The sequence below is a fragment of the Opisthocomus hoazin genome, chromosome 1 (assembly GCF_030867145.1).
Source record: "Opisthocomus hoazin isolate bOpiHoa1 chromosome 1, bOpiHoa1.hap1, whole genome shotgun sequence".
Classification (NCBI taxonomy): domain Eukaryota; kingdom Metazoa; phylum Chordata; class Aves; order Opisthocomiformes; family Opisthocomidae; genus Opisthocomus; species Opisthocomus hoazin.
This window is the reverse complement of record NC_134414.1, coordinates 9,755,150-9,768,091: the sequence shown is the minus strand read 5'-3', so window position 1 is coordinate 9,768,091 and position 12,942 is coordinate 9,755,150. Positions and strand designations below refer to the sequence as shown.

At 46.2% G+C, this 12,942-nt stretch overlaps 1 protein-coding gene across 7 annotated transcripts in view; it reads left to right on the top strand.

The window, feature by feature from the left end:
* The window catches only part of CCDC83 (coiled-coil domain containing 83), a 101,031-nt gene that overhangs the window by 72,223 nt on the left and 15,866 nt on the right, over positions 1-12,942 (top strand). For 3 of the 7 annotated variants that reach the window (XM_075424184.1, XM_075423917.1, XM_075424252.1), the window contains exons 1-3: positions 6,058-6,150; positions 7,972-8,094; positions 10,221-10,338. In XM_075424184.1, coding sequence (XP_075280299.1) covers positions 10,253-10,338 — 86 coding nt within the window. In that variant the 5' untranslated portion in view covers positions 6,058-6,150; positions 7,972-8,094; positions 10,221-10,252. Of the gene's footprint in view, positions 1-6,057; positions 6,151-7,971; positions 8,095-10,220; positions 10,339-12,942 lie in introns of those variants that run through there. The other 4 variants (XM_075424015.1, XM_075424082.1, XM_075424325.1 and 1 more) reach the window with 4 other exon arrangements.

Sequence of the window (12,942 nt, the reverse complement as noted above, 5' to 3'; positions counted from 1 at the left end):
TGCTTTCTGGTCCTTTCCATATGTAGTTTTAGCCTGTGATAATTGTCCTATATGTGCACATATCTGTAAAATTGTGAATTTGACATTTTAAACTTGATCAGAACATGGAACCAAATCAAGTTCCATGTAACAGTGATATGTAATACATGCTTTGGCACTTTGAATGGAAATTTACAACCTTGCCGTGACTTTACCCTCTCTTATCAGATTTCCAAAGTTAAAAAAAGAATAAAGAGGAAAAAAACAGTTTAAAGAAGCATGAGAACATATTTTCTAATTGGCAGGTCAGTGGGACAGCTCAGTGCGAAACTCAGCATTAAGAATGGGGTCAGAACAGGAACCAGCTCTCTGAAGCGAACTTCGTTATAATCTTTTCTCTCAGCAGCACCTTCCGCAGCCCATATTAGAAGCGCACTGAGAAGGAAACCACATTCGCTGCATTGCCTCTTTTTGGCACAATCTGTGTTTTCTGGATTTCTTTCCTTCAGGGTGCAAGGCTGAGAATTCTCGAATGAAACGCCCTAAAAGAGTGAAAGCTTCTCCTCCAGTCCTTAGAGGGTGTTCACAAAAGCTTTAATTTGATTTATCTAGTTACTTAAATAGGCAACCGCTTAAATAGCCGATACTTCCTCCACCCTTTTATCAATATTGATATTTATTGAAAGCAGCAGGACTTGACAGTTCAAAACAAGCCCTAGCAGTACTCTGCCGTCTTACATTCTGTCTTGTGATGGGCATTTTGTTGGTGGAATACAGGACTTCTAGAGTTATGTGCTCTGTTTCTGCCTTGCTCCCAGGTCCCGTACCTTTCAGAGCCCTTCCCGGGTCCTACCTCTGCCTCCTCAGACTCTCAGTGGGCTTTTTGTGTGGCTCAGGAGGTCCATGTGAGAGAAGAACATCTTCTTGGTCCATCCTTCCTTCGTAGCCAGAGCTGTTTGTTTCTCCACCAGGAACAGCCCATCACCTTCACCCCATCTGATGCTTCGCAGAGGAGCAGATTTTAAAAAGAGCAGAATAGGACTGCCGATGCTTACTGGAGTACTCAAACACCTCTTGGGTATTTTGCAAGAGAAGGAACAGGGATTCTTCTTCGCTCCTCAGATCTTTCCTAGGCTCTTCTTGGGCAAGCCCCCACTCCACTGAGGTTTAGGCAACATAAAAAACAGAGATGAAACTCCCAGAAGTGATCCAAGGCTACACCTCGAGACAAGGTCTTGCCAAGAGACCCGGGGTCCCAAAGAAGCACCCCTGAGTTCTGTTCAATGTGTGATGCTTTATTCTTCTCTGCTGATTGCCCTGGCTCATGGTAACACACCAAGCCAATGCTTTGTGGCCTGGTGGCTATTTCCTTGCCGGTGTGGTCTTCCTATTCCTCACTTTCCTGTGGGAGGTGCTCTTTGATGACTTCTTCCTTGCTCTGAAGGTTTTGCAGATCTGCCCAGTTGTCCCTCAGGACCTGAGCTGCTGCCTGCTGTGCAGTGGGATCCTTGTCTTCCTGCTGTCAGTGGAGGGCTGAAAGGGCACAGGAAGATGCATCAATGACTGCAAAATCCCGGGTCAGGACGGTCATGCCTTCCCTGGCTTCCCGAGCAGATCAACGCTTGAGAAAGCTTGAAAGCCTTGCCTGGGTTCAGTCTCATACCCAGGCTGTTGTTTGGGACAGGGCACCAGAGAGAAGAGGCAGCGTAGGACAGCAGAACATGGTGACATCTTTCCCCAATCAAGGAGACAATGTAAAAGAGGAGGGGGAATTTTGACCTGCATATCCTCAGAATACTCATACCCTGCTCTGTCAGATGGGACATCTGGCCGTATACATACCCTTGAAACACTTCTTTGTGAAGAAGGAGGCCCATCGTAGCCACCACAGCCCTGACGATGGCCTGATTGAGCTGCAGATAGGGAAGGGAGAAGCTTGGTCCAGCTGAACTTCACTGAACTCAGCATCCCCCAGACAGAAGCTGCCTCTTCACAAAAAGTTATATTTCCCTCATTCCTCTGGAGGAACAGGGCTTGCTCGAGAGGCCAGGGAGTATTTCCCTTATTTTGTATCATAAGCCTTCCAGTTGAAAGGCCACTGGGATTCAGCTGGTTCTCAACAGGGTTTCTCCAGGCCGAGGTAGGGGAAGAGGTGGGAAGATACAAGCCCCACACGCAGCATTTCTGTGCTCTTTAGCAGCGCCTTCCAGCTGCAGACCTTTTCATAGACAAGCTGCTCCCTTCCAAAGTGCTTCTGACACGCCGTTGTTACACAGAAAGGCGGGTGAACTCCTCACAGCCACTGCTGAAGGGACAACAGAAGCAGCAGTTCCCACCACTTCTTCACAGTCCAGCCAGTTTCTGACCACATTCTGACCAAGGGTAAATCCTGTCACAAAACTCATCTTCTCCCATTCGAGGGAAGGAATATTCTTCCCAGTCTTGGAAGTTGAGATTTACGCCTTTTGATCGCCTTTCCAGAAGTGCATCAAAAGAAGGGGGTGGAGAGGAAGGTCCCTATGTAATGTGTGTACCAGTGAGCGTATCTTGCATTATCACCCAGGTCTGTCTCAGATGCTCATCAACGTTTGATTCTGAACCAGATTTGAATTTATAGGCATGTGTGAGGTGTTATCAAATTCCTTCCTTGAAATGTTAAGCTGTTTATCTCCTCCATCTTCTCTTCCTAGTTCCCTTTAGGTAACTCCTTTATACATGTGCATTTCTATACCATAGAATCATAGAATGGTTTGGGACCTTACAGATCATCTCTTTCCAACCCCCCTGCCATGGGACACCTTCCATCAGACCAGGGTGCTCAAAGACCCGTCCAACCTGGCCTTGAACACTGCCAGGGAGGGGGCAGCCACAGCTTCTCTGGGCAACCTGGGCCAGTGTTTCACCACCCTCAGAGTGAAGAATTTCTTCCTTATAGCTGATCTAAATATACTCTCTTTTAGTTTGAAGCTGTTACCCCTTGTGCTATCACTACAAGCCCTTGTAAAAGGTCCCTCTCCAGCCTTCTTGTAGGCCCCTTCAGGTACTGAAAGGCCACAGTAAGGTCTCCCCAGAGGCTTCTCCAGGCTGAACAGCCCCAACTCTCCCAGCCTTTCCTCACAGCAGAGGCGTTCCAGCCCTCAGATCATTGCTGTGGCCTCCTCTGGCCCTGCTCCAACAGGTCCATGTCTGTCCTGTGCTGTGCATGTATGTATATATTACATATACCTGTTCCTGATGACCATCAAAAGGCAAATATCACACCCGTTTTCAAGGGCAAGAAGAAGGATCCAGGGAACTACAGAGCAGTCAGCCTAATCTCAGGCTCTGGGAACATTGCGGAGCAGATCTTCCCAGCACCCGTGTTCAAGCTTATTAACAGAGGGTGAAAGAAGAGCTGAAAGTGCTGCCTGAGCCTGGCAACACCGTTAACCTGCAAAACAGGAACTCGAACTTACCACAATATTTTCTTTTTCTGGATGGAAGACGAGACTTTCTAACAGATGTAAGCATTGTCTGCCCATGCAAATAGAAAGAGGCGAAGGTTGCCCACAGTTAAGTTTAAGCACTCTTATTTTTTGGCATAGTGGGATTTAAATATGTCCTAGTTAACGATCTTGTGCTACAAAGTGTGAAGGTAAAGGTTGCGTTTATCATTGCCAGCTGACTTAAGACGCTGCTTTAATTTTTCCTTGCTTTCTGTTCAATGCCTGGCTTATGTGTTAGCTGGCTCCTGTGTCCTAATAGCATTATTCAATCCGTAATATAGGGGAAGGAAATTAGAAGTCACTAGTTTTTTATGATTTGGGGTTTTTTTTGTGTGGTTTTTTTTTTGCTTTCTCATCTGAACAGTTACGTGGGGCCACTGAGTGAACATAAACAGCATCTTCCCGCTGTCTTCAATATAGATGTGCTGAAAATTATGATCCCTGCCTATAAGACTTCAAGTGTTTTGTCCTTGTTTAATGACTATGCCTTAATTACAGAGACTGCTGTACTATGTCCAACGGGACTTGTCATAGGACAACGTCAGCTCCTACAGGACTGGCCAAAAACCCTGAACAAAGCAGCTAAATGTGAATTTTGATGAAGAATGAGGACAAATGCATTTATTGTAGTGATTCACCATTTATTTCTGTGGTAGACAGGGTTACGTGGCTCAGGCACTGGTGTCCTGTGAAGGAGGACGACACAACTCATCCAAAACCAGTGGAGGTCTGGTGGCCACCAAGAGTGAAGCAGAATTAGTTCGGGATCAGCCTTCTCCAGCCCTCCTTTCTCGCTTCCTATGCCCTGTCCTCACTGCTGGGGCACGGCTTTTGGCACAGCGCTGCGGTATGGGGCGGAGGGGGTCACAGGCACTAGTTACTGGGGTGGAGGAACTTGCTCTGTCTCAGTGCCTCGGTGACTTAGGGAGCTTGTTTCTGAGAAAGCAGCGCTGCAGCCGTGGTTGGCCCAGCTCGCGTTCGCTGTGGAACTGCAGCTACCACTGCGGGGCCTGGAAATTCACTTTTTCTTGAAGATAGCTGCAATTTTACTTCATGATTTTAAGCCTGCCGCCATAGGTATCCATTTGGGTGAAACTCAGGCCGTCCCATGACCTTCGCCACGTAGAAATCATTCTCAGGACTTCAGTTACCCCTGTGCTGCTGTTGACGTTTGCTTTTCTCGTTTCCTAAGGTGGGAGTGCAGGAGTCACAGAGCAAACACGCTGCCACGGCACCTGACAGTGATTGTGGAGGAGAGGCTCCTGGTGTTCCGCCTTACCCTCCCCAGTGATGGATCCCTCACAGCTCCGGTGAAGGGCACTCTCCCCGGAAGGGACTGTGGGCTGGATGAGTGGTCAGTGAGGTGGATTGAGAACTGGCTGAATGGCAGAACTCAGAGGGTTGTCATCAGCGGCGCTGAGTCTAGTTGGAGGTCGGTAACTAGTGGTGTCCCCCAGGGGTCAGTACTGGGCCCAGTCTTGTCAACTTCTTCATCAATGACCTGGATGAAGAGTTAGAATGTACCCTCAGCAAGTTTGCTGATGACACCAAACTGGGAGGAGTGGTGGATACACCAGAAGGCTGTGCTGCCATTCAGCGAGACCTGGACAGGCTGGAGAGTTGGGCAGAAAGGAACCTGATGAGGTTCAACAAGGCCAAATGCAGGGTCCTTCACCTGGGGAGGAACAACCTCATGCATCAGTACAGGCTTGGGGTGGACCTGCTGGAGAGCAGCTCTGTGGACAGGGACCTGGGAGTGCTGGTGGACGACAGGTTGACCATGAGCCTGCAGTGTGCCCTGGCTCCCAAGAAGGCCAATGGGATCCTGGGATGCATTAGGAGGAGTGTGGCCAGTAGGTCGAGGGAAGTTCTCCTTCTCCTCTACACTGCCCTGGTGAGGCCTCATCTGGAGTACTGTGTCCAGTTCTGGACTACCCACTTCAAGAAAGATGAGGAGCTACTGGAGAGAGTCCAGCGGAGGATTACAGGGATAGTGAGGGGACTGGAACCTGTGAGGAGAGGCTGAGGGAGCTGGGCTTGTTCAGCCTGAAGAAGAGAAGGCTGAGAGGGGACCTAACATATACTTACAAATATCTGAAGGGTGGGTGTCAGGAGGATGGGGCCAAACTCTTTTCAGTGGTGCCCAGTGACAGGACAAGGGGCAATGGGCACAAACTGAGGCACAGGAAGTTCTGTCTGAACATGAGGAAGAACTTCTTCCCTCTGAGGGTGACGGAGCCCTGAAACAGGCTGCCCAGGGAGGCTGTGGAGTCTCCTTCTCTGGGGATATTCAAGACCCGCCTGGACTTGGTCCTGTGCAGCCTGCTCTGGGTGACCCTGCTTCTGCAGGGGGTTGGACCAGACGCTCCCAGATGTCCCTTCCAGCCCCCACCATGCTGGGATTCCGTGACGGCCGGGCCCTTTTCGCGGGCTTTCCGCCGGCGGCAGCTCCAGCGCGCTGCCGGCAGAGGGCGCCACTGCCCTTCGGAAGGCACCGGGGGGCGGGGCGGGGGCTCCCGTTGCCTTGGCGACCGGCGGCTGGTGGCGCCGCGGTGGCGCCGCGGCGGGCGGGGTGCGCGGCCGGCCCTGAGTGACCGCCGGCCGCAGCCGGGCCGAGGGGAAGGAGGGAGGGAGGCCGGGAGCGACGGGCCCTGCGGAGAGACCGGGCCGTGGGAACAGCGTGTGGGTGCGGCGCGGATACCCGTGGTCACTGGGCGGGGGCTGTGGTGGCCATTGAGGCTTTGGGAGCGGAGGTGCCGAGGGCCATGAGGGGCACTTGGGTGTGGGTGGTGGCAGGGTGAGGGGAGATACCTCGGAGCTTTTCAGTGGTGGGCGCTCAGAGGTAGTGGAGGACAGTACGGAGGAGCTTAGGCACAGAGTGGCAGTACCGGTGGGGCTGGTGGCTGAAGACAGAGAGGCTCTGGCCGCTGCAAGGGGTGGCCTGGCTTCCTCCGCTGAGGAGCAAGGTGATGAAGGGGACGGCGAGGAATGTGTGCAAGGGACAGGTGGGAAGGGATTGAGGGCAGAGGGAACTGTCGACTTTCAACCCCTGACAACCCCTACCGTTCTGTCATGCTGTGACCTGCTCTGGGGGTTGGAAAGGGGTCGGGGGGTGGCTGCAGCGCGCTGAGGTGGTTACTGATGGAGACTGAAAGAGCAGAGGCTACTGCTAATGGAGCTGCTTGAGGTACAGTGGTAACAGCGTGGGTGTGGCTGACGCTGATGGCAGCGCCTGAGCTCATGCAAGTGGTGGGCTGCCATACAGGTGATCGTGGCAATGGGCATCTGGATAGTCCCAATAGCTGGGCAGCGGTGTCTGGGATCTGGGTGCTTCTTCTGAGGGTGTAGTGGCAGCATAGTTACTGACTGAGAAAGTGCTGGTAGCGATAGTGGGGGTGTGTCAAGAGTTATGCCGCATGATTTACTTGTTTAGGAGAAGAAATAGATCTTGCCCTCTGAAAATGTTCTCCTGCTCCTTTAAAATCTGCAGTCAATTCTCAGTCCCCCTAAATATGTTCCCATCTCTTTCATGGGTGTGTATGGTTTGAAAAATCTAGCAAATCTGTAATTATAGTATGTGGGGTTTTTTACCTTGTACAGCTTGGAGGCTTTCTTGTTGTTTCCTGCACAGGAAGAATTTAATAAATACATCGCTGCAGCTCACCTGGGGCTGGAGTTCCAAAAAAAAAAACCAAACCAAAAACCCAAAACCTTTTCAAAGTACTGCTGCTCAAATTGTTTCGGTTTGTATCCAGTTTTGAGCAGGGGATTTGATTATCCATCAACAGGGGACAGGAATAATTACCAAAACAAGTTAGGGATCGCTGCAGTGATCTTAATTTCTGAGAAAACTCAGTAAAATAAACTCTCAAGTAAAAGTGGAATCAATACCAGTCCAGTTAATTCTGTACTGAAGAAGGGTGACAGATTCTTTTTCATACTTAAAAAATGTATCCTCTGCTTGTGCATTTGGGCTGGAAATTTCAAAGGGGTCTAGGGGAGCTAAGTACCTAGCTTCCTTTCTCAGTGAGATTTTTTTCGTAATTCACTTGGTCTTTTTTTTAAACCTTAGTCTTACAACAGTCATGTGTTTAGGATTGTTATAAGTTTCATGAAAAATATTGTATTGAATTGGTATCTGCAAAAGTTGTGTGTGATTATTAAGGACGTAATATGGCTTCGACTCAAGTGGATGCTCAGGTACAAAAGGATTTTTTCTTGGATGGTAGATGTCAGTAAGGTTTGATGAAGTCATGTGGTGATACTGTGACACAGGCGTGATTGTATTGAAGTTCCACAGTAGAAATATTTTACTGATGTGTAGCAACCATTGAAATTTTCATCTGGGACCTTTCAGGAGTTCAAGATATTGCTGGTGGGTGTCAGAATTTTCCAGGTTTCTGCGAATGTAATTAGCTGTGTTTGAGACATAAATAATCAGGAGGTGCAAAAACGGTGATCGACAGCTCTAGACAACTGTCCCTGAGTGCAAACTTTTCTTCAGCAGCAGAACAGACAAAATCTGCACAAGCGGGTTTCCAGCAGAGTGGGAGCGAAATTCTTCTGGGTAAAACATTACAAAAAAGATATTCCAAGGTCTGAGGAGCTGTGTGGGGACACAGACTCCAAGGTATGTTTAGCCTTTCTTTCACTTACCTTGTGGAGCTGCCACACAGTGAGCGTTCCTTTTACATGCCTTTCTGCAATATCATGGGATCAGAATTATAGAATGGTTTGGATTGGAAGGGACCTAGGTGCTCTAGGTGACCCTGCTTCGGCAGGGGGGTTGGACTAGATGACCCACAGAGGTCCCTTCCAACCCCGAACATTCTGTGATTCTGTGACCTTTAAGGGTCATCTAGGCCAACCCTCCTGCAGTAAGCAGGGATATCGTCAACCAGACCAGGTTGCTCAGAGCCCCATCCAACCTAGCCTTGAATGTTCCAGGGATGGGGCCTCCATTACCTCTCTGGGCAACCCATTCCAGTGTTTCACCACCCTCACGGTAAAAAACTTCTTCCTTATACCTAATCTAAATCTACCCTCCCTTAGTTTAAAACCATTACTCCATGTCTTGTCACAACAGGCCTTGCTAAAAAGAATGTCCCTATATTTCCTACAGCCCCACTTCAGGTACCAAAAGGCTGTTCTAAGGTCTCCCCACAGCCTTCTCTTCTCCAGGCTGAACAACCCCAACTCTCTCAGCCTTTCCTCACAGCGATCATTTCTGTGGCCCTCTTCTGGTCCCGCTCCAACATCTCCAGGGCTTTCCTGTGCTGAGGGCTCCAGAACTGGACGCAGGACTCCCGGGGGGTCTCACCAGAGCAGGGCAGAGGGGCAGAATCCCCTCCCTTGCCCTGCTGGCCAGGCTGCTGGGGATGCAGCCCAGGGGACGGTTGGCCTTCTGGGCTGCAAGTGCACATTGGTGGCTCATGTTGTGCTTTTCCTCCACCAGCACCCCCAAGTCCTTCTCGGCAGGGCTGCTTTCAATCCCTTCATCCCCCAGCCTCTCTTGATACTGAGGATTGACCCAGATGCAGGATCTTGCACTTGGCCTTGCTGAACCTCATGAGGTTCACACAGGCCCACTTCTCCAGCTTGTCCAGGTATACATATACAATATACAGCACCGCTGCCTGCCCTCAGCACCCTCACTTGTTTCATCAGCAGGCATCAACTACTCATTGAGGGTAGAAAGCTATTTTGTATACAGAAAGCTGACATTGCTTTGCTTGAGGGTATGATGAGTGCAGCAAGAAGGCATGCGCCAGCATAAGGATTAGAATGGTTCTGTCAATAGTTTAACTTCATTCTCTTGATTTTACATTGATTTGGCGGACTTTCAGTGTGGCTTTCCACTGTTTTCCTGTTTCCTTGTGCTCATTTTAATAGCAGAAGTATCTAGCCTGCTTTATTTACAGATATTTATATCACAGAACAAGTTTGTACCAATTATAGCAGTTAAAGTGATAATTGTGAGAATTCAGAACTTCAATTCAGAAAAGCAATTTAATATGATAACAGCTTGTATACAATGTTTCTACTCATTCAATAATAATACCTCCTATGTTATATGAACTAATCTGGTTTAGGCATTTGATTATGAGACCACTCAAAGTGAGTAATCTTCTTATGTGCCCTTTTCTTGTGACTTTTTTATTTTATATAAGATATGCTACCAGTTCCATCACAGGACTATTCATTGTCAGTTGAATTCTGAGGTTGGTAGTTGTGACAACACACCCAGGGAATACTGCTGACATGCATAACCCTTCACAGAGTGGTTTTGTTCCAGCTCTGACAATGAAAACTGATATCAGAGTTGCAGTGAAAGGCAAATATTCATCATGCTAGGAGAACAGAAGGAGAGGGAGAGAGATGCATATTAACAAGTGGACGCGGTAAAACAAGCCTGGTAAAGACTCAGAGACAGAGGACTGGAAAAGGAACAACTGCTTGTTTGATTTGCAAGAATATAAAAGACAACCCACAGCAAGGGATGCAATAAGCAACTAGTGATAGAGGCCACTGTTCACAAACGTATCTTTACTCAGGACAACGCTTCAGGATGTCCCAAAAACATGGGCCTGAGTACTGCCCCGGGCAGGATTATTGTTGTCTACAAAACGTTTTGTGTATTTCAGACCTTTTAAGAACTTGTCACAAGTAACAAAGACTGGTGAAGATACAACATTTTGTAAATCATTAATTTATCTTTTTTCTTCTTCTTTTCTGCTTGTCCTTTCTTCTGTTTAGATCTAACTTCTAGCACAAGTACAACAAAAAGTATGGAAAAGAAAAAGAAAGATGAGAAACCAGAAGAGCAACTTACAGAACCTGAATCAGCTATCCCAGAATCCTTACTCGAATTTCAGTAGGTTTAATATATTTAACTCATATAGAAAATATCAATATAGATATAGAAAATATCAATAACAAAGACAACTTATCCAGTTCAGAGCCTGAGCTGATTGTGGCAGTTGTGTACAGTTTTTTTCTGTTTTTGTTTTGGCTTTTCAAGGCTATTTCAGAAATACACACTTTTTAAACTATACCTATAAGAAAGCATTTAAGCAGGTCAGAAATAATGTTATGCTGTTACGTTATAACTGGGGAAAAAGAGTTTTGTTAAAAAAATCCCACATTTTTGTCTGTTAGTAGGAAACTTTTGATCTGTATATTCTGAAGTTGCAAGATCACATTTGACTGTATTTTTTAGGATTGCTTGGTGTTCACAGAGGTATGTAGTCACTAGCCAGAACCTCAAGACCTATAGTTTGCTCCCTTGGTGCAGCTGAGGGTGGAGCACAAAGTGGTTTATATTGAAAATGATGCAGGGATAACTTAAAGGTCTCTTAAAATCAAGCAGAGAAAAATAAGAGCTGAGAGGGGACTATCTGAAGTAGTTACTTTGATCCGCAGTCTCTTGAGTAGGTGATTGGAAGGAGAAAAATTAAGCTCTGTGACTTTTATCAAAAAGACAGAAATTGAAACCAAAAAACCTTAACAGCATCCAATATTCAACAACTATCAGCATTTAGGGAGCAAGGAGTAGTGCCTTGGTGTAGAAATGAAAAACGGGGTAGTCGAACCAAAGAGCAATCACACAGATGTCTAGTAACATCTATAGGAGTTTACAGGGAGTCGGCGGGATCTTCAAAGAACAGAGTACAAGTTTCCACAGTGAGACAGACCAGATTTACCTGAATCGTACCACAAATAAATACAATCCAAAAAGTCAACAAATGCAGCTATTTTGCTAAGAAATAAGCAAATTGTATTACTAGTCTGAGAAAAAAAAAACACATCACTTTCTGATAAAATTATTGTTATGCATATTCAAATACCCAAACAAATGACTCATTTGTCTGAACAGTCTTCCACTGAAACGGGTGCTGTACTGACACAGGATATTAATTTCTCCAGCAAAAGTAGGGGAAAAAGGGAAGAAATTTATTTTTCTTTCTGTCTTTATCTTTCTCCCTCTCTTCCTCTCTCCTCTCTTCCTCTCTCTTCCTCTCTCTCTTCACCTCTGTAATCTATAACTTCCCTGTACCACTTGACTGAACAAAGCAGCATATGCATATAAGTGAATATCTGTCACATTACGCTTTAGGATTTATGAAGTGTGTAGCATTTATTTAACTTCCATTCCTGCTTTTTCTTCTGCATGTGAAGAATGGGTGCTGCTGATAGCGAGTTTGTTATTTTGCATTTTCAGTACAGTTTTCTGTTTCAGGATCAGTTAGGAACAACAATTCCGTGAATTACTTGCCCTAGTAACATCCTATAGATGACTGACAAAACTGTTATGGTACTGGAGAGGAGTGTTGTCTCTAGATGATTAAATCATCTAGATGAAACCTAGTATACAGAGCTGAGCAAAATAGTATCAAAGGAATCATCAATCTAGCCATTTTGTAGCTTTAATCTGACAAATACCGTAGAAAAACAAAGACAAAAGTTCCAACATGTAGCAGACAAAATAGCAAATTCTCCTCATACGAGTTTTTGACATTAGCAGAGTGACGGATATAGACTGCCACTTCATGGAAAACCTTAAAGTAGCAGAAATTCAGATCAGTATTGAAAATACAGAAATGGTTTAAAATGGCAGGTGATTTAGGAGGTCACACTGTGTGGCCAATCTGTCACCTCTGTCTAAGAAGTGATATATTTTTGCTGTAGCCATCAGCACCATATCCCCATATCTCTGTTCTAGTGTCTCTTAACTAATATCCTTGTACTTAATGGAAGACCTGAATAATACCTTGGAGCACACTGACACTAGAGGATGCAAATCTAGTAACCTGCCATTTGCATGGCTGAATGATGCAAACTTAGCCAGGAAAAAAATTATCTTCTTTTAAAACAACTTAATACAATAGGGATGGGCAAAAAAAAAACCCCAAACTAAAAACTGAAGGAACAACAGCTGTTGAAACAGTAGAAGATATTGTGATAATTGTAATACTTGCCTCTGTTGTGCCCTATGGTGAAAGAATTCTGAGAGCAGAGGGTAAGATTACAGAGAATTTTGCAAATAGACACCATTTGCAATCTAGCATTTCTCATTCTAGAAGAGAGACCACCAGAAAAAGTACTTTCTACAGCTGTGGCAAAGAGGATGACAAGTAGTCTGTGAAAATTGTGAAAGCAGTGAGCTAGTTCTTTGAGAAAAATGTGTAAAAATACTTAGAGGATACTACTCTGGCTGCAGTCTCTATTCCCTTAGCGCTTCTTAAAAGCGAACAAGTTCTTGGTGTACAAATGCAGTTTATGAAGCTCCACAAACCACATTTGCAGAAGAATTGAATCCCATTTAGTTCTCCAATTTGGGATTCACCTGACTTATGTCTGAGTGAGTTGCCTAGCTTTCTTCTGTAGTGACTGGTGAGTGATAAATATTTCTGGAGCACAGATAATCTTGTTCTAAGAGACACCTGTGCAATAGTTCAGCTAAACCCCATCCAGAAAG